Source organism: Macrobrachium nipponense, chromosome 2 (assembly GCF_015104395.2).
Source record: "Macrobrachium nipponense isolate FS-2020 chromosome 2, ASM1510439v2, whole genome shotgun sequence".
Classification (NCBI taxonomy): Eukaryota; Metazoa; Arthropoda; class Malacostraca; order Decapoda; family Palaemonidae; genus Macrobrachium; species Macrobrachium nipponense.
In genome coordinates this window covers 83,526,595-83,546,415 of record NC_087201.1, presented here as the reverse complement: position 1 = coordinate 83,546,415, position 19,821 = coordinate 83,526,595, and the positions used below count along the sequence as shown (strand labels likewise).

Genomic DNA, 19,821 nt, shown 5'->3' with positions numbered 1-19,821 from the left:
AAAGTTACCTATGCTATTTATAACTTGTCTTTCACTAACCATAAAGTTGCAACAAGTCAGATGAAATTTGGGTGTTACTAAAATGCTTTTCCATAATAAAGAAAAAAAAATGAACATTTATGTGCTGTGTCTGTATTTCCCGAGCACAGTCATCATGAAGATAATGACACATTATAATTATGTAGGTAGAGCTCAGCTCTAAACGAATAACTACACTTGACCGGCAATTTGTGACCTCATTTGACATTTATTGACAGCATTACTTAGGTACAGACCGTAGTTCACATCGCCATGGTAACGAGTTACTAGTCCTATCATCCTATGCATCGGTCAAAGGTGTCGTTTACCCCAATCCTCTTGAACATGGTCACACCTTGAAGCTAAAATTCTTGTGTATATAAATTTGAATGTGTAATTGTCAGTGGCATATGTCGTGAATATTCCTTGTGAGTGTCACTGGGAGTGGCCTGTGCAGCCTGTCATCCTTCTAAGGAAGGAATAGCGTGCGAATAATTTGCTGCTCCTAACACAGCAGACGCCGCAAACATGGCGGACAAAAACAAAGCCAGTAAGAGCGATGCAGTGGGATTATTTTTAAGTGCCATGGGTAAGTTGGAAAATATTTTGTACCGTATAAAATATTACTGTTGCCAAATTCCAGTGACATTTTATATAGAGTGTTTAAATTTATTGCATTTGTCTTCAGTATTTGTGCTTTAGATGTGTGGTCTAGCCTGCTACTCCACTTCTTGAAATTTTGTAGGCGATACCTTTAGACCGGACCTAATAATTGTCTACGGGTAACAGATTTGGTCACGTTAAGCTAGTCTCCACCCTTGGCTGAATATTGTTTGTTATTTAGAATCGATTCGTCAAGTCTAACCTAGCCTAATGCCTAAATATACGGAGAGAGAAAGATTATCTTACGGGGTTAGCCAGGTTAGCCAGCTGCCTAAATTCGTAAAAAGCAATTTTGTGCGGCCAGGATACCTTAGTTAATGCCATTTCGCAAATACTAGGTATGCCTAGCCTATAGCTAGCTAGCTAGCCCATCCCAGACCACTTTTGTGAGGTTATGTAATATTTACCTTAGACTTTCAAACCTAGTAGTATTACCTAGCCTACTACTTCTATAGGTAGCTTTATATGATTTAATTTAGTTTCCTTGCCTAGAAAATGATACACAATACTTTTTCCTGACTACCTAGGGGTGGTCTGACCTACTTTTGGGTTCCTTTTAACAACTGGCAACAACTAAGGTTCTAATGCCTAACTCGGTAGAAAAGACATGAAATTAGTACATAGCCTAAGTAGTGTCCGTAGGCTACCCAAAGCTTCAACTGGAAAATAGCTGATCACCTGAAACGCAACATCTACTACCCATGTGATTGGCAAATTGGCTGTGTTTAGCCTAGTTAGGCTGCTCATAGATTATTGCAGAGCTTTTTAAAGATTCATTTAAGTAAAGAATTCTTTCAATTTATAATTGGACAAATAGACTCAGTCGGGATTAACTGGCCATTGCTCTCAAGTGTAAGCCTAAATATAAGTAACTGAGTATGCTAATAAGTGTAGGGTTAATGGGATGTCACAAAGATAATAGGAGTATTATGAAGTTAATGTGCGTAAGTTTACAAGAACCTTAAGGCTGCCATACACTCAACAATTGTCGGTCGCGATTTTGTCCTAGCAGAGATGGCAAGCATATCGTGGTTACCCACACACTATTCCGATGATTGCATGCGATCATCAGTCTCATTAAAGACTTCATTGTGAACAGATGTGGCATCTTCTCGCTAGGAGCTGTATTCATTAACAATGGGATCTACTGTTGGAAATTATTTCACTGACATAGAGGGCAAACTGAAGAGAAAATGGGTTAAACAGTGGATAACAAAAAGAAATGAGCTATCACATGATACTCTGCATAATAATGAACTAAAGTTAGTAGAACCAGGAGATTGGTTTAATTTGTAGAAGTTATCTTTTAGGCTAATTAGTGCACACACACACATATATAAGATATATTAAATCAGTAGGCTGAAGTTATTATACTAGTGGAATAAGATTTGTAGTTCTACAGTAAGTCAAAAAATACTGTAGTATTTGTCGTTATAATAATAGCAACACAATCAATTGTAGATTCATTAAGCCAGTAGGCCTAAGTATAGAAGCTGATGAAAATGGTAGTTGTGGAAGTGATATACTATATCATATATATATATCTATATATATAATTAGATATTACTATATATAATATATATAATATATAATATATAATATATATACCATATACAGGCAGTACCGGGTTACGACGGTCTTGGCTTATGACGTTCCGAGGTTACGACGCTTTTCAATTATATTCATCAGAAATTATTTCCAGGATTACGACGCATGTTCCAGGGTTACGACGCATTTTCAGAGTTACGACACCTACAAATGCTGATCTGGCAGATGAAATAAGACACCAAAAATGCAAAATAATCAATATTTAAAGGTTTTTTTGATGAAAAATGCAATAAGATTGCAGTTTACATTGTTTTGAATGCACCAAAAGCATTAAAAGGTAAGATTTTCTTAGGATTTTGACAATGTTCCGGCTTACGACAATTTTCCGCTTACGACACGTCTCAAGAACGGAACCCCCGTCGTAACCCGGGGACTCCCTGTATATATATATGATATCATTTCCACAACTACCATATATATATATATATATATATATATATATATATATATATATATATATATATATATATAAATAATATCATTTCCACAACTACCATTTTCATTCAACTTCAATACTAAGACCTATTGACTTAATGAATCTAGAATTGATTGTGTTTCTATCATTGTAAGGGTATAGGTATATAATGACTAAGGGCCTTTCTCAAGTAAGCATCGACCCTCTTCCCTTGTCAAAGTATTCTTTGGATTGTACTTTCCAAAGACTTGTAACATCTTGGAAAAGTTGGATGAAATCTGCCCTAAATTCTCGATCAGTGTGTGTTGTCATCCTAAGATGTTATTGTGGCAAAGGTTGCTATCCAACTGAGGTTATATTAGTGCCTCAGTGGCGTGATCGGTATGGTCTCGGCGTGCCAATTTGGTGGCCATGAGTTCGATTCTCGGGGATTCCATTGAGGTGTGAGAGATGTGTATTTCTGGTGATAGAAGTTCACTGTCGACGTGGTTCGAAAGTCATGTAAAGCCGTTGGTCCCGTTGCTGAATAACCCCTGGTTCCATGCAACGTTAAAGCACCATACAAACAAAAAACAACTGAGGATATCGCACGGTGAGCCCATACACACCGTGATCTTCGATATCGGGCCGCCCACTTTTGGTATTGTGATCACCTCATACACACACCGATTTACTTGCTATACCAATATTGTATGCGATAATCGTTGTGTGTATGGTGGCCTGTAGGCTTAGGCTTATATATAGCAACTGAGCTCTTTTGTTGGGTAATTACCCACCCACAATAACAATTTATCTAACATATTAGAGATATGTTTGTTGTGCAAAGTATGTTGCAAAAAAGTTTCATTAGTTTTATTTTGGTAGACTCACTGAGAATTTTGGGTAGAAACTTTGGGTACCAGTATTTGATTATTGTAAGTGAAATTCCTTAATGTAAAGTCTTGTTATTTAATTTGTTGTCTTTAGTTTGTAATGAACTGAAAAAGTTTAGTTTTATAACAACTGCTTATCTTGAGGTTTGCACATTTTTTACCACAAGCCCAAAGCTCAAGAGAATGCCCATATTCCATACTCCTCCCAAAGTTGGCACCTTGCCATTTTCACAATTTGAATAGAACCTGTTGCATTATTGCAATGTGTATAGATCCAAAATGGCTGCATCCTGCCTGTTAGGGGGGAGAGTTTTGTTCCCCTAGAGCCTCCCCTTAACTTTGCTTAAATGGAATTACTTAACGTGATGAAAGGCACCAATTCCTGTCTAACCATAGGGGCTTTGTCCCTCCTTGGGGCTCTTTTTAACCTTGCATGAAGGGATATATATCTTAACCCACCCTTTTATAATTATCTTTAGCTCATAATGGGTATTTTAACCTTTCCCCAAAAGTGCAGTGGTGGCAATTCAAAGGGTACATCATATCTTTTACATGGTGATTCTCTTTTTGGTGTGTCATCATATCTATCATAAATAGTCCTGTATTGCAGCACTATGGAATAGCAGTATTTCTGATGTCAGAGTGCAGATTCATTGTGTGTTCACAGTGACCATATTACAGATTGTAACTAAGGCTGTAACATTTCAGTGGTTCATTAAGGCAGGAACAGAGCTACTCCAATTCTCCCTTTTCTTTTTTACTCTCCATAGGGTGTGTATAAATGTCCAGGAGAATCCTAGGACCTTTGGACTTAGTAACCGGCTTTAGACAAACCAGTCATTTGCTGATAGTGCAGGGACCTGGAATCACAAATACTTTTTCACTTAGTCTCTCGTTCATCGTGGGACAATTCTTTGGAGGAGTAAAGCCAAAGCAAATACAAGAGGGGACAAAGAGCTTGTTCTTTCTCTGCTTAGATTAGGGAGGCATTGGTATGGAAAATAATTTTGTTCAAAAAATTTTATTCCTAGATAATGTACAAATAGAATACAGTAAGTCCCCGGGTTACGACAGACTCGGCTTACGATGTTCTGAGGTTAAGGCACTTTTCAATTATATTCATCAGAAATTATTTCCAGGGTTTCGACGCATGTTCCAGGGTTACGACGCCTACAACGCTGATCTGGCAGATGAAATATGGACACCAAGAATGCTAAATAATCAATGTTTGAAGGTTTTTTTTATGAAAAATGCAATAAGAATGCAGTTTACATAGTTTTTAATGCACCCAAAGCATTAAAAGTAAGGTTTTCTTAGGATTTTTCATGATGTTCCGGCTTACGACACGTCTCAAGAATGGGACCCCTGTCGTAACCTGAGGACTGCCTGTATTCAGTAGTTTCTTAATAAAAACATTTTTTTTTTCTTGCATTTGTTACTTGAAACCTGTTAATTATATAGCCTCACTCTATGAGAGCTGTTTCTGGACACACCAGCTTGAAAGATCTCTAAAGGGGAAAAGTTCTGCGGTGCATCCTCTGTGCGATTACCTCAGAGTTGTTTTAATAGATGGGTTTTCAGGATTATCACAGCTGATTCCTTTTATTGTAATGTGCCGTTTGTTTTCTTTCAGATTTGTTCATTTGTCTTACATCACTTTCATGCCTTGTGCTCAGTGTTATGTAAATTTATCATAAAGTTTGCAACTTTTTGCCCTTCGATTGGCGGCATGTTTTGTTATCAAAGTTATTGTAAGTTCTCACTTATTTTTGTTTCAGCATTTTTGTAATTCATGGAATTCCTACAAATTCAGTTTGTAATTTTTACTTGGTTGTCAGTATTACTTTTCTTATGGTTATCAGTATTGCTTTTGCTTAACATGGGAGCTTTAGATAAGTTTTCTCTTTCCATTGCCTTAAATGGAGTTGTTTACTCTGTTAATATTTTGTCACTTTTCCAGTATACGTATAGTAATGGATACTTTTGGTTTTCAGTTTCTGCTTTAGCCATTACATTATTATGTATTAATTTCAGCAATGAGATATTTTGAAAGTTAAGTGATTTGTAATATTTTTCCTAATTATGATTGTTTATTGAGGAAAGTATTAATACTCTTCTGATTGCTTCCTTATGTTAAATGAGATAATAGGAGTCATTCGTCTTTGGTATCTCTCATATTCTCCCATTGTAAAGTCGCCCTTATGCAGAAGTCTATCTCTCTGGATGACCTTTCCAACATCCCTGGCTGGGATTTTCCATTCTCTTAATTACCTGCTTCTTCCACCTCCAACTTAATTTAATTTCCATTTTCATGTATGACACTTACCTGGAAGGTATATATATAGCTATATTCTCTGTTCGCACTGGCAGAATTTTCAAAACTCGCGGCAACCGCTAGATCACTGGTAGTTCAGGTGATCGCCACCCCGTTCCCGTGGCACTGGTGCTCGGAATCATTCCCATTTCGTCAGATTTTTTCTGCCAGCCGAACCGGCAACATCGTTGTGGGTTCCCTGCTAGAATTTCGAACTCGTTAGCTGACTTTCGCTGTACTTTGATGGATTATTGGGTATCGTATTGGAAAGTTGGATTGGCAATCGCGTTTGGAATTTCTTATAATGTCTGATTCTGGTTTAGTATTTAGAGTGTGTGTGAAAGAAGGGTGCAAGGTGAGACTGCCGAAAGCCTCGGTAGACCCTCACACAGTATGTAAGAAAGTGTAGAGAGGGTGTGTGTAACTTGGGATAATAGATGTAATGAGTGTGAAAGTTTAATGAGAAGGAATGGAAGACTTTCACTAAATATGTTGAGAGACTAGAAAAGGATAGAGTACGGAGATCGGTATCTCGGAGTGAGAGGTCAGGCTCTTCTAGTAAGGCCTTGAATGCTTCTGTTATTTCTCCCCCTCCTTCCCAAGTAGAAGTTGTAGATCCTTCTCATCAGGTTTCTCCTGCGCCTGCTGCTGTTTCTGAGGATCCTAATTATGTGAAAGTGTTTGCCGCCCTTGCGTCAATGGGCGATCAGATTCAGCGTCTTACAGACAAAGTGGGTACTTTGATGAGTGTCAGTGTAGTGGAGGGGGCGGCTGATCGTCTCTCTCGTGCTCCTAGACCTAGGCCTCTGCCAAGCTCCCAGACCCAAGCGAGAAGGCATGTCGACAGTCGAAGGGAGGCGAGAGGGGTTCCCTTACGATCAGTCGTCCTTCAGGCAGTCCTGTTGCGTCCCAGGCTGCAGCAGTGCGCCATAGAAAAGGCGACACTGGGAAGTGTTTTTCTTCTACTGATAGTTCTGCGTCAGGGCAGGTATCGACGTTATGCGGAAAGAATCGCGTCCGCTGAAGAGACGCATAGACCTACGTCATCTCAGGATGAACTTGACGCTCAAGAGCGGTGGAGTAGCCCCGAGATTTTCTCATCTAGTGACGATGAAGACGTGGTTCCGGTTAAAAGGAGGAGAACTTTTTCGTTCAAGGCAGGACGCAAGACTTCATTTAGACGGCGGTTCGCCTGATAGGAGCCCTTCTTCTGCATCCTGGGCAGTTTTCTCCTGTATCTTCTCCTTCTCGTAGACCTCAGGTTCGAGCTTCTCGTCTTCGTTCCCCGCATGCTCAGGCATCCCGTCAGGAAACAGAGACTAAGGACTTTCTTAAGAGATGCAAGGAAGGTTAGCCGATCTAGTTAAATCGTGGGAAGCAACGAAACATCCTCCTACGAGACGTAAGGACGCGTCTCTCCCCGTCAAGTCCTCAAAAAAAAACCAAAAGGACGCATGATTGTTTGCCTCCTCCTCATCGCACTTCGGATTCTCGTGTAGGACGCAAGTTACCGGGACAGGACGCAGGACGCAAATCTCGGAGCGGATTCACGTTTGGTCGACGTATCTCAGAAGGACGCAGGACGCAGGCGGCAGGAGCCTTCTTCTTCCCGAGAGGTTAGAGAAGATGTTCAGCAGCAAGACCTTGGATTACAAGATGTTTCTTCGGCAGAAGAGGAGATGGAAGACTTAGCGTCTGAAGAAGAGAAAGATGTGAAACACCTTCTTCAGACTACAAGAAGTTAACGATGCGCCTTCTGTCAGTTTTTGAAGGGGAATTTCAGCCTTCAGCTCCGATGTCACCCCTTTCTCAATTCTCAAGAATAAAACACCGAAGAAGTCATCGTTTTTGAAGATGAAGCTTTCAATTACAGCTAAGAAGGCTCTTCAAAGGATCGATACGTGGTTGAAAGAAAAGAGGGCAGCGGGCAAGACTTCTTTCTCCTTTCCCTTCCCTCCAGCCAAATTGGCATCGGAAGTCCGGAATCTGGTATGCGACGGGGGAAAGTCTCGGCCTGGGAGTTCCTGCCTCCTCCCAGGGGGATTTTTCCAACATTGTTGACAGTTCCCTTGCAGACGATGCTTTGAATTCAGCTAAAGTTTGGTGGACGTCATCAGAGTTAGGTCATCTCTTGAAAGGTATTTTCCGGACATTCGAGGTTTTCAATTTTCTTGATTGGTCCTTGGGGGCTCTGGGACGAACCGTGGAGATAAGGAATCAACTGCTTCGCAACTTCCAAGCAGTATTATGTCCTGCATGGACAAAGCACCCTAAGGGATGGGGCGAATGAGTTAGCTTCGCTTTTCACCGCAGGAGTTTTAAAGAAGAGGTCACTCCTGTGCTCTTTTGCTGCAAAGGGCGTTTCTAACGCTCAGAAATCCGAATTGGTTTTTTTCCCCACTCTCGGATCAGTTATTCCTTCGGCTCTTATCAAGGATATTTCGCTTTCCCTGACTCAGAAGGCGACGCAGGACCTTTTAATAACGTCTTCGGTAAGGAAATTTTTACCCACCAAAGTGGTTAAGAAGACACCTAAGGAGTCAAGACAGGCTAGTCAGCCCTTTCGAGGCAAGTCCTTTTCTCGTCCTTCCTTCAGAGGAAGAAGAGCTCCTTCCAAGAGGGGTTCGAAACCCAGTAATAAACAATGAAGAACAAAGTCCTTCAGACATCAGTTGGGGCCAGACTCCAGAAGTTTTGGGAGATTTGGCAAGAAAAGGGAGCAGATCCTTGGGTCGTCACGGTAGCCAAGGAAGGTTACAAGATCCCTTTTCTGAAGAAACCACCTCTTTCGACATCGCCAAGAGAGCTTGGAGCTCACTACAGCGATCCAGGGAAACAAGAAGCACTACAAGAGCAAGTACTTTCTATGCTCAGGAAGGAGCAATAGAACCTGTTCTGGATCACTTATCCCCGCCCCGGATTTTACAACCCCGGCTTTTCTTAGTAGCGAAATCCTCGGGGGGATGGAGACAGTACTGGACGTAAGTCACTCAACTTATTTGTGGAAAAGACAAAATTTACTATGGAGACGACCGATTCAGTACTGTCAGCGTACGTCCAGGGGACTGGATGGTTACCCTGGACCTTCAAGACGCATATTTTCATATCCCAATTCATGCAGGATCCAGGAAGTACTTAAGATTTGTGATCCAGAACAGGGTCTTTCAGTTCAAAGCCCTCTGCTTCGGACTGTGCACAGCCCCACAAGTTTTTACAAGAGTGATGTCAAGCGTGGCGAAGTGGCTACATATTCTAGGGATAAGAGTGTCTCTATACCTAGACGATTGGCTCATAAGAGCCCAATCAAGAAGGCAATGTCTGGTAGGACTTAGAAATGACGTTGGCATTAACGAACGAATTAGGGCTGATGGTGAACTTAGAAAAGTCGAATCTGATCCCCAATCAGGAGCTAGTTTATTTGGGGTATTCTGATTTCCTCAGCGACTTTCGGGCTTTTCCATCTCCCGACAGGCAGGCTCAGTGCATCCGGGAAGTACAAGCCTTTCTAGAGCAAGAACAATGCTCACTGCACGAGAGTGGATGAGCTTACTGGGGGACTTCTCTCGTCACTGGAACGGTTCGTTTCTCTAGGAAGGCTTCACATGAAACCCTTGCAATATTTTTGAACCAAGTCCTGGCCAAGAAAATCGCAACCGGATTCCTTCCTGTTTCGAACCTTCCTCGCAAGATCGAAAGAGGAATTACTTTGGTGGCTAACTCCTGGGAAGTTAGCGGAGGGAGCGTCGCTCCAGCAGAAGAGCCCAGACCTTGTATTGTTTTCAGACGCGTCGGACGCAGGCTGGGGAGCGACTCTCGGCCCTCAAGAAGTGTCAGGTCGCTGGAGCAAGGAGGAAGCGTCTTGCATATAAACAGGAAGGAACTGATGGCGATTTTCTTGGCTTTGAAAGAGTTTCAACGCGGTGATCCGCAACAAGGCGGTGCAGGTCACGCGGACAATACCACAGCTCTGGCGTACATCCGCAAGCAAGGGGGAACGCATTCAGTCTCTCTTTGCAAGTTGGCGGAGGAGATCCTTCTATGGGCAGAGAAGGAAAAACGTAACCCTTCTCACCAGGTTCATTCAAGGGGAGAATGAATGAGAGCGGACCTGTTGAGCAGGGAAGGTCAACTTCTGTCAACAGAATGGACCTCTTCATCTAGAAGTATGCAAGAGTCTGGTGGAAATTATGGGGTCGTCCAGTGGTGGACTTGTTTGCGACCGCAATGACAAAGAGATTGACGACTTATTGCTCTCCAGTCCCAGACCGTCAAGCAGTCGCAGTAGTAGACGCCACCTTTCTTTTCTAGATTGGACGGGGCTAGACGTGTACGCCTTTCCCCGTCAAGATATTAGGAAAGGTTTTGAAGAAATTCAGGGAGAGTCAAGGGACGAGAAAGATGACTCATAGCTCCCTACTGGCCGGCCCGAGATTGGTTCACAGAGGTACTGGAATGGACAGTAGATGTACCAAGAACACTTCCAGCAAGAGTAGATCTACTCAAACACCTCACTTCAACAGGTACCACAAGAACACCCTCGCTCTGGGTCTGACTGCTTTCAGGACTACGAAAGACTTGTCAGAGCGAGGGGGTTTTCTAGAGAGGCGGCCAGAGCTGTGCCGGAGCAAGAAGAGCCTCGACTATTAAGGTGTACCAGGTGAAGTGGGAAATCTTTCGTAAGTGGTGCAAGAGTCGGAAGATTTCTTCATCCAGTACCTCTGTGACCCAAATTGCCGACTTCCTTTTATATTTAAAGAAGGAAGTAGGGTTGTCAACTCAGACGATTAAAGGATATCGTAGTATGTTGACCTCAGTATTTAGACACAGAGGTTTAGATATTACCAATAATCTCGATTTGAGAGACCTCATAAGGTCCTTTGGAACAAGGAAGGAACACCGATACAGAACACCTTCCTGGAATCTCGATGTGGTCCTGAAATTCTTAGGAACTAATAAGTTCCAACCGATGGATCAAGCTTCGTTTAGAGATATCTCGAAAAAGACCATCTCTTTTTTGGTGGCCTTGGCCACAGCTAAGGGTTAAGTGAGCTGCAAGCAATTAGCAACAGTTTGGCTGGAAGCATGACAAGGCAGTTTGCTCGTTTCAGGAGGTTTTCTTGGCCAAGAACGAGAATCCAGCTCATCCCTGGCCAAGGTCTTTTGAGATTATGGGTCTTTCAGATTTGGTAGGACAGGAACAAGAGAGAGTTCTCTGTCCAGTAAGGGCTTTGCGCTATTATATAGAGAAAACCAATAATATTAGAGGAACTTCAGATCACTGTGGTGCTCTGTGAAGGACCCTAGCAGAGCAATGACCAAAAATGCTATTGCTTTTTTTCCTCTCGGGAACTGATTAAAGAATCACATATGTTATGCCAAGAAGAAAATTTCGGCATCCTTAAGGTTAAGGCGCACGAAGTGAGAGCAGTAGCTACTTCCTTGGCATTTAAAAGAAATATGGCCCTCAAAGATATCATTGAAACGACGTTTTGGAGGACTAATTCAGTGTGTTTGCGTGTCATTACCTTAGAAACGTCAAAACAACATTTGACAACTGTCAAACGTTGGGCCCTTATGTATCCTCAGGAGCAGTATTTCTTGGGCAAGGGAGTTTCCACCCCATAACTTACTAACATGCTAGGTATTTTAATTAAGTGGTGTTGTTTTTATGGTTGTCTGAGAGGGTTATTTCCTCTTCAGTCCCTGTGGAAGTGTAGTGTGTTATGTTAGCTTTGTGTGTGGTTCAGGTGGTCTAACTTATCCTAGCATGAATGCCCGTGGTAAGAGAGGGCTAGGGTTTCCTGTCAACGAATTGGTCCCGTCCAGTTGTCAGACCCTTGTATTTAGCTTCATCAACTATAGTCATGTCCTAGTTGGAGCTACTAAGGTTTAGCAGGCTAAGAGGCAGGATTTATGAAGTCAGCTACCTTAGCAGGTAAGGAATCTAAGAGTATTGAGATTTATTTTAAATTTTTAAAACTCTTATAATGTTGCTGTCTTTGACCCACCTCCAAATGTGTCAATCAGCTATATATATACCTGCCAGGTAAGTGTCATACATGAAAATGATGTTATTATGATATAACAAAGTTTCATGTATACTTACCTGGCAGGTATATATAATTAAATTCCCACCCACCTCCCCTCAGGAGACAGGGTTCAGAGAAAAATCTGACGAAAATGGGAATGATTCCGAGCACCAGCGCCACGGGAACGGGGTGGCGATCACCTGAACTACCAGTGATCTAGCGGTTGCCGCGAGTTTTGAAAATTCTGCCAGTGCGAACAGAGAATATAGCTATATATATACCTGCCAGGTAAGTATACATGAAACTTTGTTATATCATAATAACATCATTTCTACTATTTGTCTCCTACTGCTCTTGTAATTCCATTCCCTCCTTTTCCTACTTTGGAGGTCATTCATTCAGCAGACAATTCTTTCCCAGCTCAACACAAGGTGAATGTTGCCATTGTTTTCCAGGACCAGTTCTTGGATGTGGCTGATATTTTCCTGAATGGGTTAATTGTGAGCTCCTTACTTTCCACCTTAGTGATGTTACTTACTGTCATTTCACTTGTGCTTGTGCCTTCTTCCTCAGTGTACACAACTGCTCAAGTCTCCATGTCCTTCATTGTGACTTCTATTTTGATAACTAGTGTTACTTTATCCTGGGTTGTAGGCAGCCTAAAGCCATTGCTTACAAAACTTCCTCTTGAAGTAGTCTGGCCCCCATGGTTCCTGTTAGGCCTCTTCTCTTTAAGAGTTGGTTGTAGCAAAGAACTCTTGGCAGTCATTTTCATTTACTAATCAAACTGGTTAAGATACCCAGCAGATTGGTGTGTATATTGGTGTTTTTGATCATTGTAGTGAATGGGTGTATCAAAAATCTTCATCTTCTCATCATCCTCTGAGGCCTTGCAGATTGCAGTTCAAGGTGATTATGATTAGTAGGTTAATAAGAAGAACTATAATTTTCTTTTTACAATAAAGCCTTCCAATCCCCTCCTCCCTTTCTCACACTTCACAAGATGGAGGTTAGCATGGAGGAATGGCACCTTGCTTTCCAGGCTTGTGGAGCATAACACAAGCATGTTAGGTAGGATTTTTCTCCTGTAATAAAACTATTTAAGTTGGTGTGACTAGATATAGTTTCTGATTAATGGGTTTGCAGGAAAATAGGTTTAATATTGTGTTTCAAGTGCAGATTCTACAGTGAAGTGATTAGAATAATGTTCTGGACAGTACCTTATATACTATTTGTTCTGATGCCATTTACTTACCCCGAACTACTTTATTAGGAGAATCTTGGATGTCAATCCGGTACCAACCAGAAAAAACTGGTTATTTCCTTCCGACCCCCAGCCAGGTATACCCCAGGGTCGAAGATCTCGACCTCTGACCTCCAGTCCTTTCCTGGTTGCTGTAGCGTTCACACGCTTCAGCTTGTTGTCTGTTATCGGCCCGTTTCCCTGTGTGTGGGTGTTGACCGCGCATGTGTTGGTGTCGGTTTTAAGTTTGAGGCTTCTTTTCTATGGTGTTGCCTTGGTCCTGAAGGGACTTGTGGGGCTTTTTCCCTTTCCAGTGAAGATTGACCCCCACACTTTTTTAACAGGTGTTGGGGCCGCCCTTTTACGTCATGGGATCTGGCATCGACAAGGAGAAAGAGAAAGCCTCGATTCCCCTCCAAAAAGTCTTCCTCGGAAGTTCTGAGGAGTAGAATAGCGGTGCAGAGAAGAGGCGTCGTGCTCCGTAGAGTTGAGCGAGTACGGCTCCATCTTTGTCGGGAATGGAGAGGTTGGGATAGATGCGGCAGCCGACGTGACGGGGCTTGCAATCGATGATGGTATGCTCCGCTCCCCCGATCAGATGGTCTGCCCTGCTCCCCCAATTGGACGGTCCGCTCTGCTCACCCGATCGGACGGTCCGCTCTGCTCTCCTGGTTGGCTGATCTGAGTCTGTGTATGGGGTGTGTCCATCCTCCATATCCTACCCTGCTCCTCTCCCCCCTTTCCCTACTGGGTCTTCGACGTAATCGCCAAAATTCTTCAGTCTTCAGGCAAGTCTATGAGAGGAATATTTGTTTTTACAGATCATTGCATTACACTCATAGAGTTTTATTCCCTCCTCTACCCACCAGTCGGGATTGCCTCTGTACGGCGAGGGGATCCCCACCTCTACCCTAATCCGGTGGAGCGGGTCTCCCTCCTTTTCCCGCTCCTCCTTCCTTCCTGAAGGAGGCTGACCTCTTCCTTGTAAGGACTCATCCTTCCCTAGATACTCCCACCTCCGAAAGATTAAGTCTCCTAAAAAAGTAGTTCGGGGCAAGTATATGGCGTCGGAACAAATCACAAATTTTAAGTAATTTGTATTTTTCCTAGCTATACTTACCCCGAACTACGGAATTTTTACGCCCGCCCTTCTGTCCCCGCATATCTGAGGCCTGGAGCTCTAGGGGCATGGAAAGGGCTTCAGGTCAGAGGTCGTGATCTTCGACCCTGGGGCTTACCTGGGTGGGGATCAGGAGGGAATAACCAGTTTTTTCTGTTCGGTACCAGATTGACATCCAGGATTCTCCTAATAAAGTAGTTCGGGGTAAGTATAGCTAGGAAAAATACAAATTACTTGAAATTTGTGATTTTATACATTCAACTTCCCTGCCAGATATATACTTAGCTATAGACTCCGTCGTCTCCGACAGAATTTCAAAATTTCGCGGCACACGCTACAGGTAGGTCAGGTGATCTACCGCCCTGCCCTGGGTGGCCAGGACTAGGAACCATCCCCGTTTTCTAATCAGAATTCTTCTGTGCGCCGGACCATCAACATTGTTGTTGGTTCCTCTCGATTGTTTTTCTTTTTTCCACCCGGCAATTGATCTTCTTGACCGACTTTTGGTGACGTATCTGGATTTGGTTGGATTGGCATACGCTTTTGTGGACTGTTTTGTGGACTTGATTTTGGAATTTTCTTTAATAATGTCTGACTCTGGTATGGTTGTGAGACGTTGTGTGAATGAGGCTGTAAGGTGAGGTTGCCGAAAGCTTCGGTAGACCCTCACACGGTATGCAAGAGGTGCAGGGAGTATGAATGTTCTTTTACTAATACTTGTAAAGAATGTGAGAACTGAGTGAGAACGAATGGAAGAATCTAACGAATTATTTAAAAAAGTTAGAAAGAGAAAGAGTGAGGAAGGCTTCTCATAGAAGTTTAAGTAGTTCTAGATCTGAACTAATTCCAAGCTTGGGATCTTCCCCAAGGGTAAGTATTGCTACTTCTCCTTCCATTGCAGCCCCTTCTCCTATTGCAGAACCTGTAGACCCAGCAAAAGAACTTGCGGATCTAAAAGCAGCCTTCAAGTTGATGGAAAACAAAATGGCTGCCATACAAGGTAAGGCTAGTGTTTTTTCAGTGGACAGTGATATGAGTGTCCCCAGTGTAGTGGAGGGGGCATCTGGTCGGCTCAGCAACGCTCCTTGGAGGTCTAGACCTCTTCCAAGCTCACATGCCCAGAGGAGAAGGAATGTAGAAAGCCGAAAGGAGTTGTGGAGAATCCCCACCGATCAGGTGTCCCTTCGGCAGTTTCTGTGACACCCCAGACTGCCCAGGACCGCTATTGTAAAAGCGTCCTAAGTGAGTGTTTCTCGTCGTCGGGATCTTCATCACCGAGACGTGATTGGAGAGATTCAGACCGATCTCGGCCTCTCAAGAGGAGTTGGAAGGCTCCGAATATTGACTCGAGCCCTGAAAACTTCTCTGAGGAGTCTCCATCGGGAGTGAAGAAGGCAAGAAGAGCCATTCTTTCAACCAGAGTGAGAAGGAGGCAGGAGGTGGAGGCTATGGACTCCTCCCCTCCTCCTTCCCCTCCTCCCGAAGAGGATAAAGAGGAGGCTACAAAGAGGTTCATGATGGCGATGCAGGACAGATTTCGTCGTTTGTAGGAGTCCTGTCAAAGGAGCCTCCTAGAAGGAAAGACACTTCCCTCCTATTAAAAGATCCTCCAGACGTATGGAGTATCTACCTCCAGGATCGATACTCCTACCCGAGGTGAGGTTTCCGGTACGAACTGGATGAAACAATCAGACGTCTGGTCACGGCCAGGAGTGGGAGTCACCCAGGAGGCAGGGAGCCAAGAGCCAGGAGTGAGGAGTCAACCAGGAGGCAGGAGCCCAGAGCCCAGGAGTGTAGAGGCATCCAGGCAAGAGGCAAGAGCCAGGAGGCAAGAGCCAGGAGGCAAGAGGCAGGAGGCAGGAGCCAAGAGGCAAGAGCCAGGAGCCAAGAGGCAGGAGTCAGGAGGCCAGGAGTCAGGAGGCAGGAGCCAGGAGTCGGAGTCAAGGAGGCAAGGAGTCGGAGTCAGGTAGCAGGAGTCAGGAGTCAGGAGGAGGAGTCAGGAGTCAGGAGGCAGGAGTCAGGAGTCAGGAGGCAGGAGTCAGGAGGCAAGAGTCAAGAGCCAGGAGGCAAGAGTCGGGGACTCGTTCCTGGTGGTTATGACTCTTCTCCAAATAGGAGCTCCTCTCCTTCAGAACATAGGAGGTCTTGGAAGGACTCTCCCTCCAAACGTGAACTTTCTCCTTCGTCTGATCGAGGGTTAGACGAGTTGTCTGACGACGAACCTCCTGCTAATGAGGACTTTCTTTTAGTTATCAAAGTCTTGGCCTCATTACTACTTCAAGAGTTGGAGATTCTTTTAGTCCTGCGGCTCCTCCTTCTCCTCGTTCGCTCTTTTCGAGCTCAGCTACGACTAAATCGTCGGCCTTTTTAAAAATGAGCCTGCGATATCAATGAAGAAGGCACTCCATTCTTTAGATTCTTGGATGGACAAGAAGAAGGAGTTAGGAAAGACGGTATTCTGCATGCCTCCTTCCAGATTGCACGGGAAGAGAGGTATTTGGTATGGGACAGGAGAGACTATGGTCTTTCTTTACCTTTCCTACTGCCTCTGCAGATGCCGATTTTGCCAATTTTCCAATTTAGTGGAGGCCTCTAGACGTCACTCCTTAGGATCGGTCAGAGCGACGTGGAGCACTTCAGAATTGAACCACTTTCTAAGGGACCTTTTATACATTCAACTTCCCTGCAGATATATACTTAGCTATAGACTCCGTCGTCTCCGACAGAATTTCAAATTTCGCGGCACACGCTACAGGTAGGTCAGGTGATCTACCGCCCTGCCCTGGGTGGCAGGACTAGGAACCATCCCCGTTTTCTAATCAGAATTCTTCTGTCGCCGGACCATCAACATTGTGTTGGTTCCTCTCGATTGGTTTTTCTTTTTTCACCGGCAATTGATCTTCTTGACCGACTTTTGGTGACGTATCTGGATTGTTGGATTGGCATACGCTTTTGTGGACTGTTTGTGGACTTGATTTTGGATTTTTCTTTAAATATGTCTGACTCTGGTATGGTTGTGAGACGTTGTGTGAATGTAGGCTGTAAGGTGAGGTTGCCGAAAGCTTCGGTAGACCCTCACACGGTATGCAAGAGGTGCAGGGAGTATGAATGTTCTTTTACTAATACTTGTAAAGAATGTGAGAACTTGAGTGAGAACGAATGGAAGAATCTAACTAATTATTTAAAAAAGTTAGAAAGAGAAAGAGTGAGGAAGGCTTCTCATAGAAGTTTAAGTAGTTCTAGATCTGAACTAATTCCAAGCTTGGGATCTTCCCCAAGGGTAAGTATTGCTACTTCTCCTTCCATTGCAGCCCCTTCTCCTATTGCAGAACCGTAGATCCAGCGAAAGAACTTGCAGATCTAAAAGCAGCCTTCAAAGTGATGGAAAACAAAATGGCTGCCATACAAGGTAAGGCTAGTGATTTGTCAGTGGACAGTGATATGAGTGTCCCCAGTGTAGTGGAGGGGGCATCTGGTCGGCTCAGCACGCTCCTAGGTCTAGACCTCTTCCAAGCTCACATGCCCAGAGGAGAAGGTGTCGAAAGCCGAAAGGAGGTTGTGGAGAATCCCCACCGATCAGGTGTCCTTCGGCGGTTTCTGTGACACCCCAGACTGCCAAGGACCGCTATTGTAAAAGCGTCCTAAGTAAGTGTTTTCTCGTCGTCGGGATCTTCATCACCGAGACGTGATTGGAGAGATTCCGATCGATCTCGGCCTCTCAAGAGGAGTTGGAGGGCGCCGACTATTGACTCGAGCCCTGAAAACTTCCCTGAGGAGTCTCCATCGGGAAGTTAAGAAGGCAAGAAGAGCCATTCTTTCAACCAGTAGAGAAGGAAGGCAGGAGGTGGAGGCTAGGACTCCTCCCCTCCTCCTTCCCTCCTCCCGAAGAGGATAAAGAGGAGGCTACTAAGAGGTTCATGATGGCGATGCAGGAACAGATTTCGTCCGTTTGTAGGAGTCCTGTCAAAGGAGCCTCCTAGAAGGAAAGACACTTCCCTTCCTATTAAAAGATCCTCCAGACGTATGGAGGTATCTACCTCCAGGATCGATACTCCTAACCCGAGGTGAGGTTTCCGGTACGAACCTGGATGAAACAATCAGACGTCTGGCACCGGCCAGGAGTGAGGAGTCACCCAGGAGGCAGGAGCAAGAAGCCAGGATGATGAGGAGTCAACCAGGAGGCAAGAGCCCCAGAGCCAAGAGTGTGGAGGCATCCAGGCAAGAGGCAAGAGCCAGGAGGCAAGAGCCAGGAGGCAAGAGGCAGGAGGCAGGAGCCAAGAGGCAGGAGCAGGAGCCAGAGCCAGGATGCAGGAGTCAGGAGCCAGGAGCCAGGAGTCCGGAGTCAGGAGGCAGGAGTCCGGAGTCAGGAGGCAGGAGTCAGGAGTCAGGAGGCAGGAGTTCAGGAGCCAGGAGGGCAGGAGGTCAGGAGGCAAGAGTCAAGAGCCAGGAGTCAAGAGTCGGGGACTCGTTCCTGGAGGTTATGACTCTTCGCCAAATAGGAGCTCCTCTCCTTCAGAACATAGGAGGTCTTGGAAGGACTCTCCCTCAAACGTGAACTTTCTCCTTCGTCTGATCGAGGGTTAGACGAGTTGTCTGACGACGACCTCCTGCTAATGAGGGACTTTCTAGTTACAAAGTCTTGGCCTCATTACTACTACAAGAGTTTGGAGATTCTCTTAGTCCTGCGGCTCCTTCTTCTCCTCGTTCGCTCTTTTCGAGCTCAGCTACGGCTAAATCGTCGGCACTTCTTGAAAATGAAGCCTGCGATATCAATGAAGAAGGCGCTACATTCTTTAGATTCTTGGATGGACAAGAAGAAGGAGTTAGGAAAGACGGTATTCCTGCATGCCTCCTTCCAGATTGCACGGGAAGAGAGGTATTTGGTATGGGACAGGAGAGACTATGGGTCTTTCCCTACCTGCCTCTGCAGATGCCGACTTTGCCAATTTAGTGGAGCCTCTAGACGTCACTCCTTAGGATCGGTCAGAGCGACGTGGAGCACTTCAGAGTTGAACCACTTTCTAAAGGGACTTTTTGTCACTTTAGAGTGTTCAACTTTCTGGATTGGTCACTCGGAGTTCTGGCCAACAAATCTAAGGATCCGGAGTTTTCTGAAGAACCCAGAAATTCTCCATAGCGTCCTGTCCTGCATGGACAAGGCAGTACAGGACGGTTCGGGTGAAGTGGCTTCACTTTTTGGTGCTGGTCTCCTGAAAAAGAGATCAGTGTATGGTTCCCTTTTAATCGAAAGGAGTTTCTCCGAGCCAGAGGACTGCCTTACTGTTTCGCCCTCTATCAGATCATCTGTTTCCTTCTCAGTTAGTCAAGGATATATCTCGCTCACTAACTGAGAAGGCGACACAAGACCTACTTACGCAAACGTCCAAGAAAGGACGACCGGTAGTGGCGACGGTTAAGAAGGAATCTCGTCCTACTCAGCAGCCCTTTCGTGAGGTGCAGCGGCTCGTCCCCCTGCCAGAAAGAAGAGCTCTGAAAAGAGAGGAAGGTCTTCATTTAGACCCTTCAAGAAATTCTAAGT

General features: G+C 44.5%; 1 protein-coding gene across 1 annotated transcript in view; it reads left to right on the top strand.

Moving 5' to 3' along the window:
- Window positions 1-260: 260 nt before the first annotated feature.
- The window catches only part of LOC135221239 (uncharacterized), a 217,346-nt gene continuing 197,785 nt past the window's right edge, over window positions 261-19,821 (top strand). Inside the window, exon 1 of the mRNA XM_064259055.1 lies at window positions 261-607. Within this exon, the coding sequence (XP_064115125.1) occupies window positions 547-607 (61 nt within the window). The 5' untranslated portion in view covers window positions 261-546. The remainder of the gene's footprint in view (window positions 608-19,821) is intronic.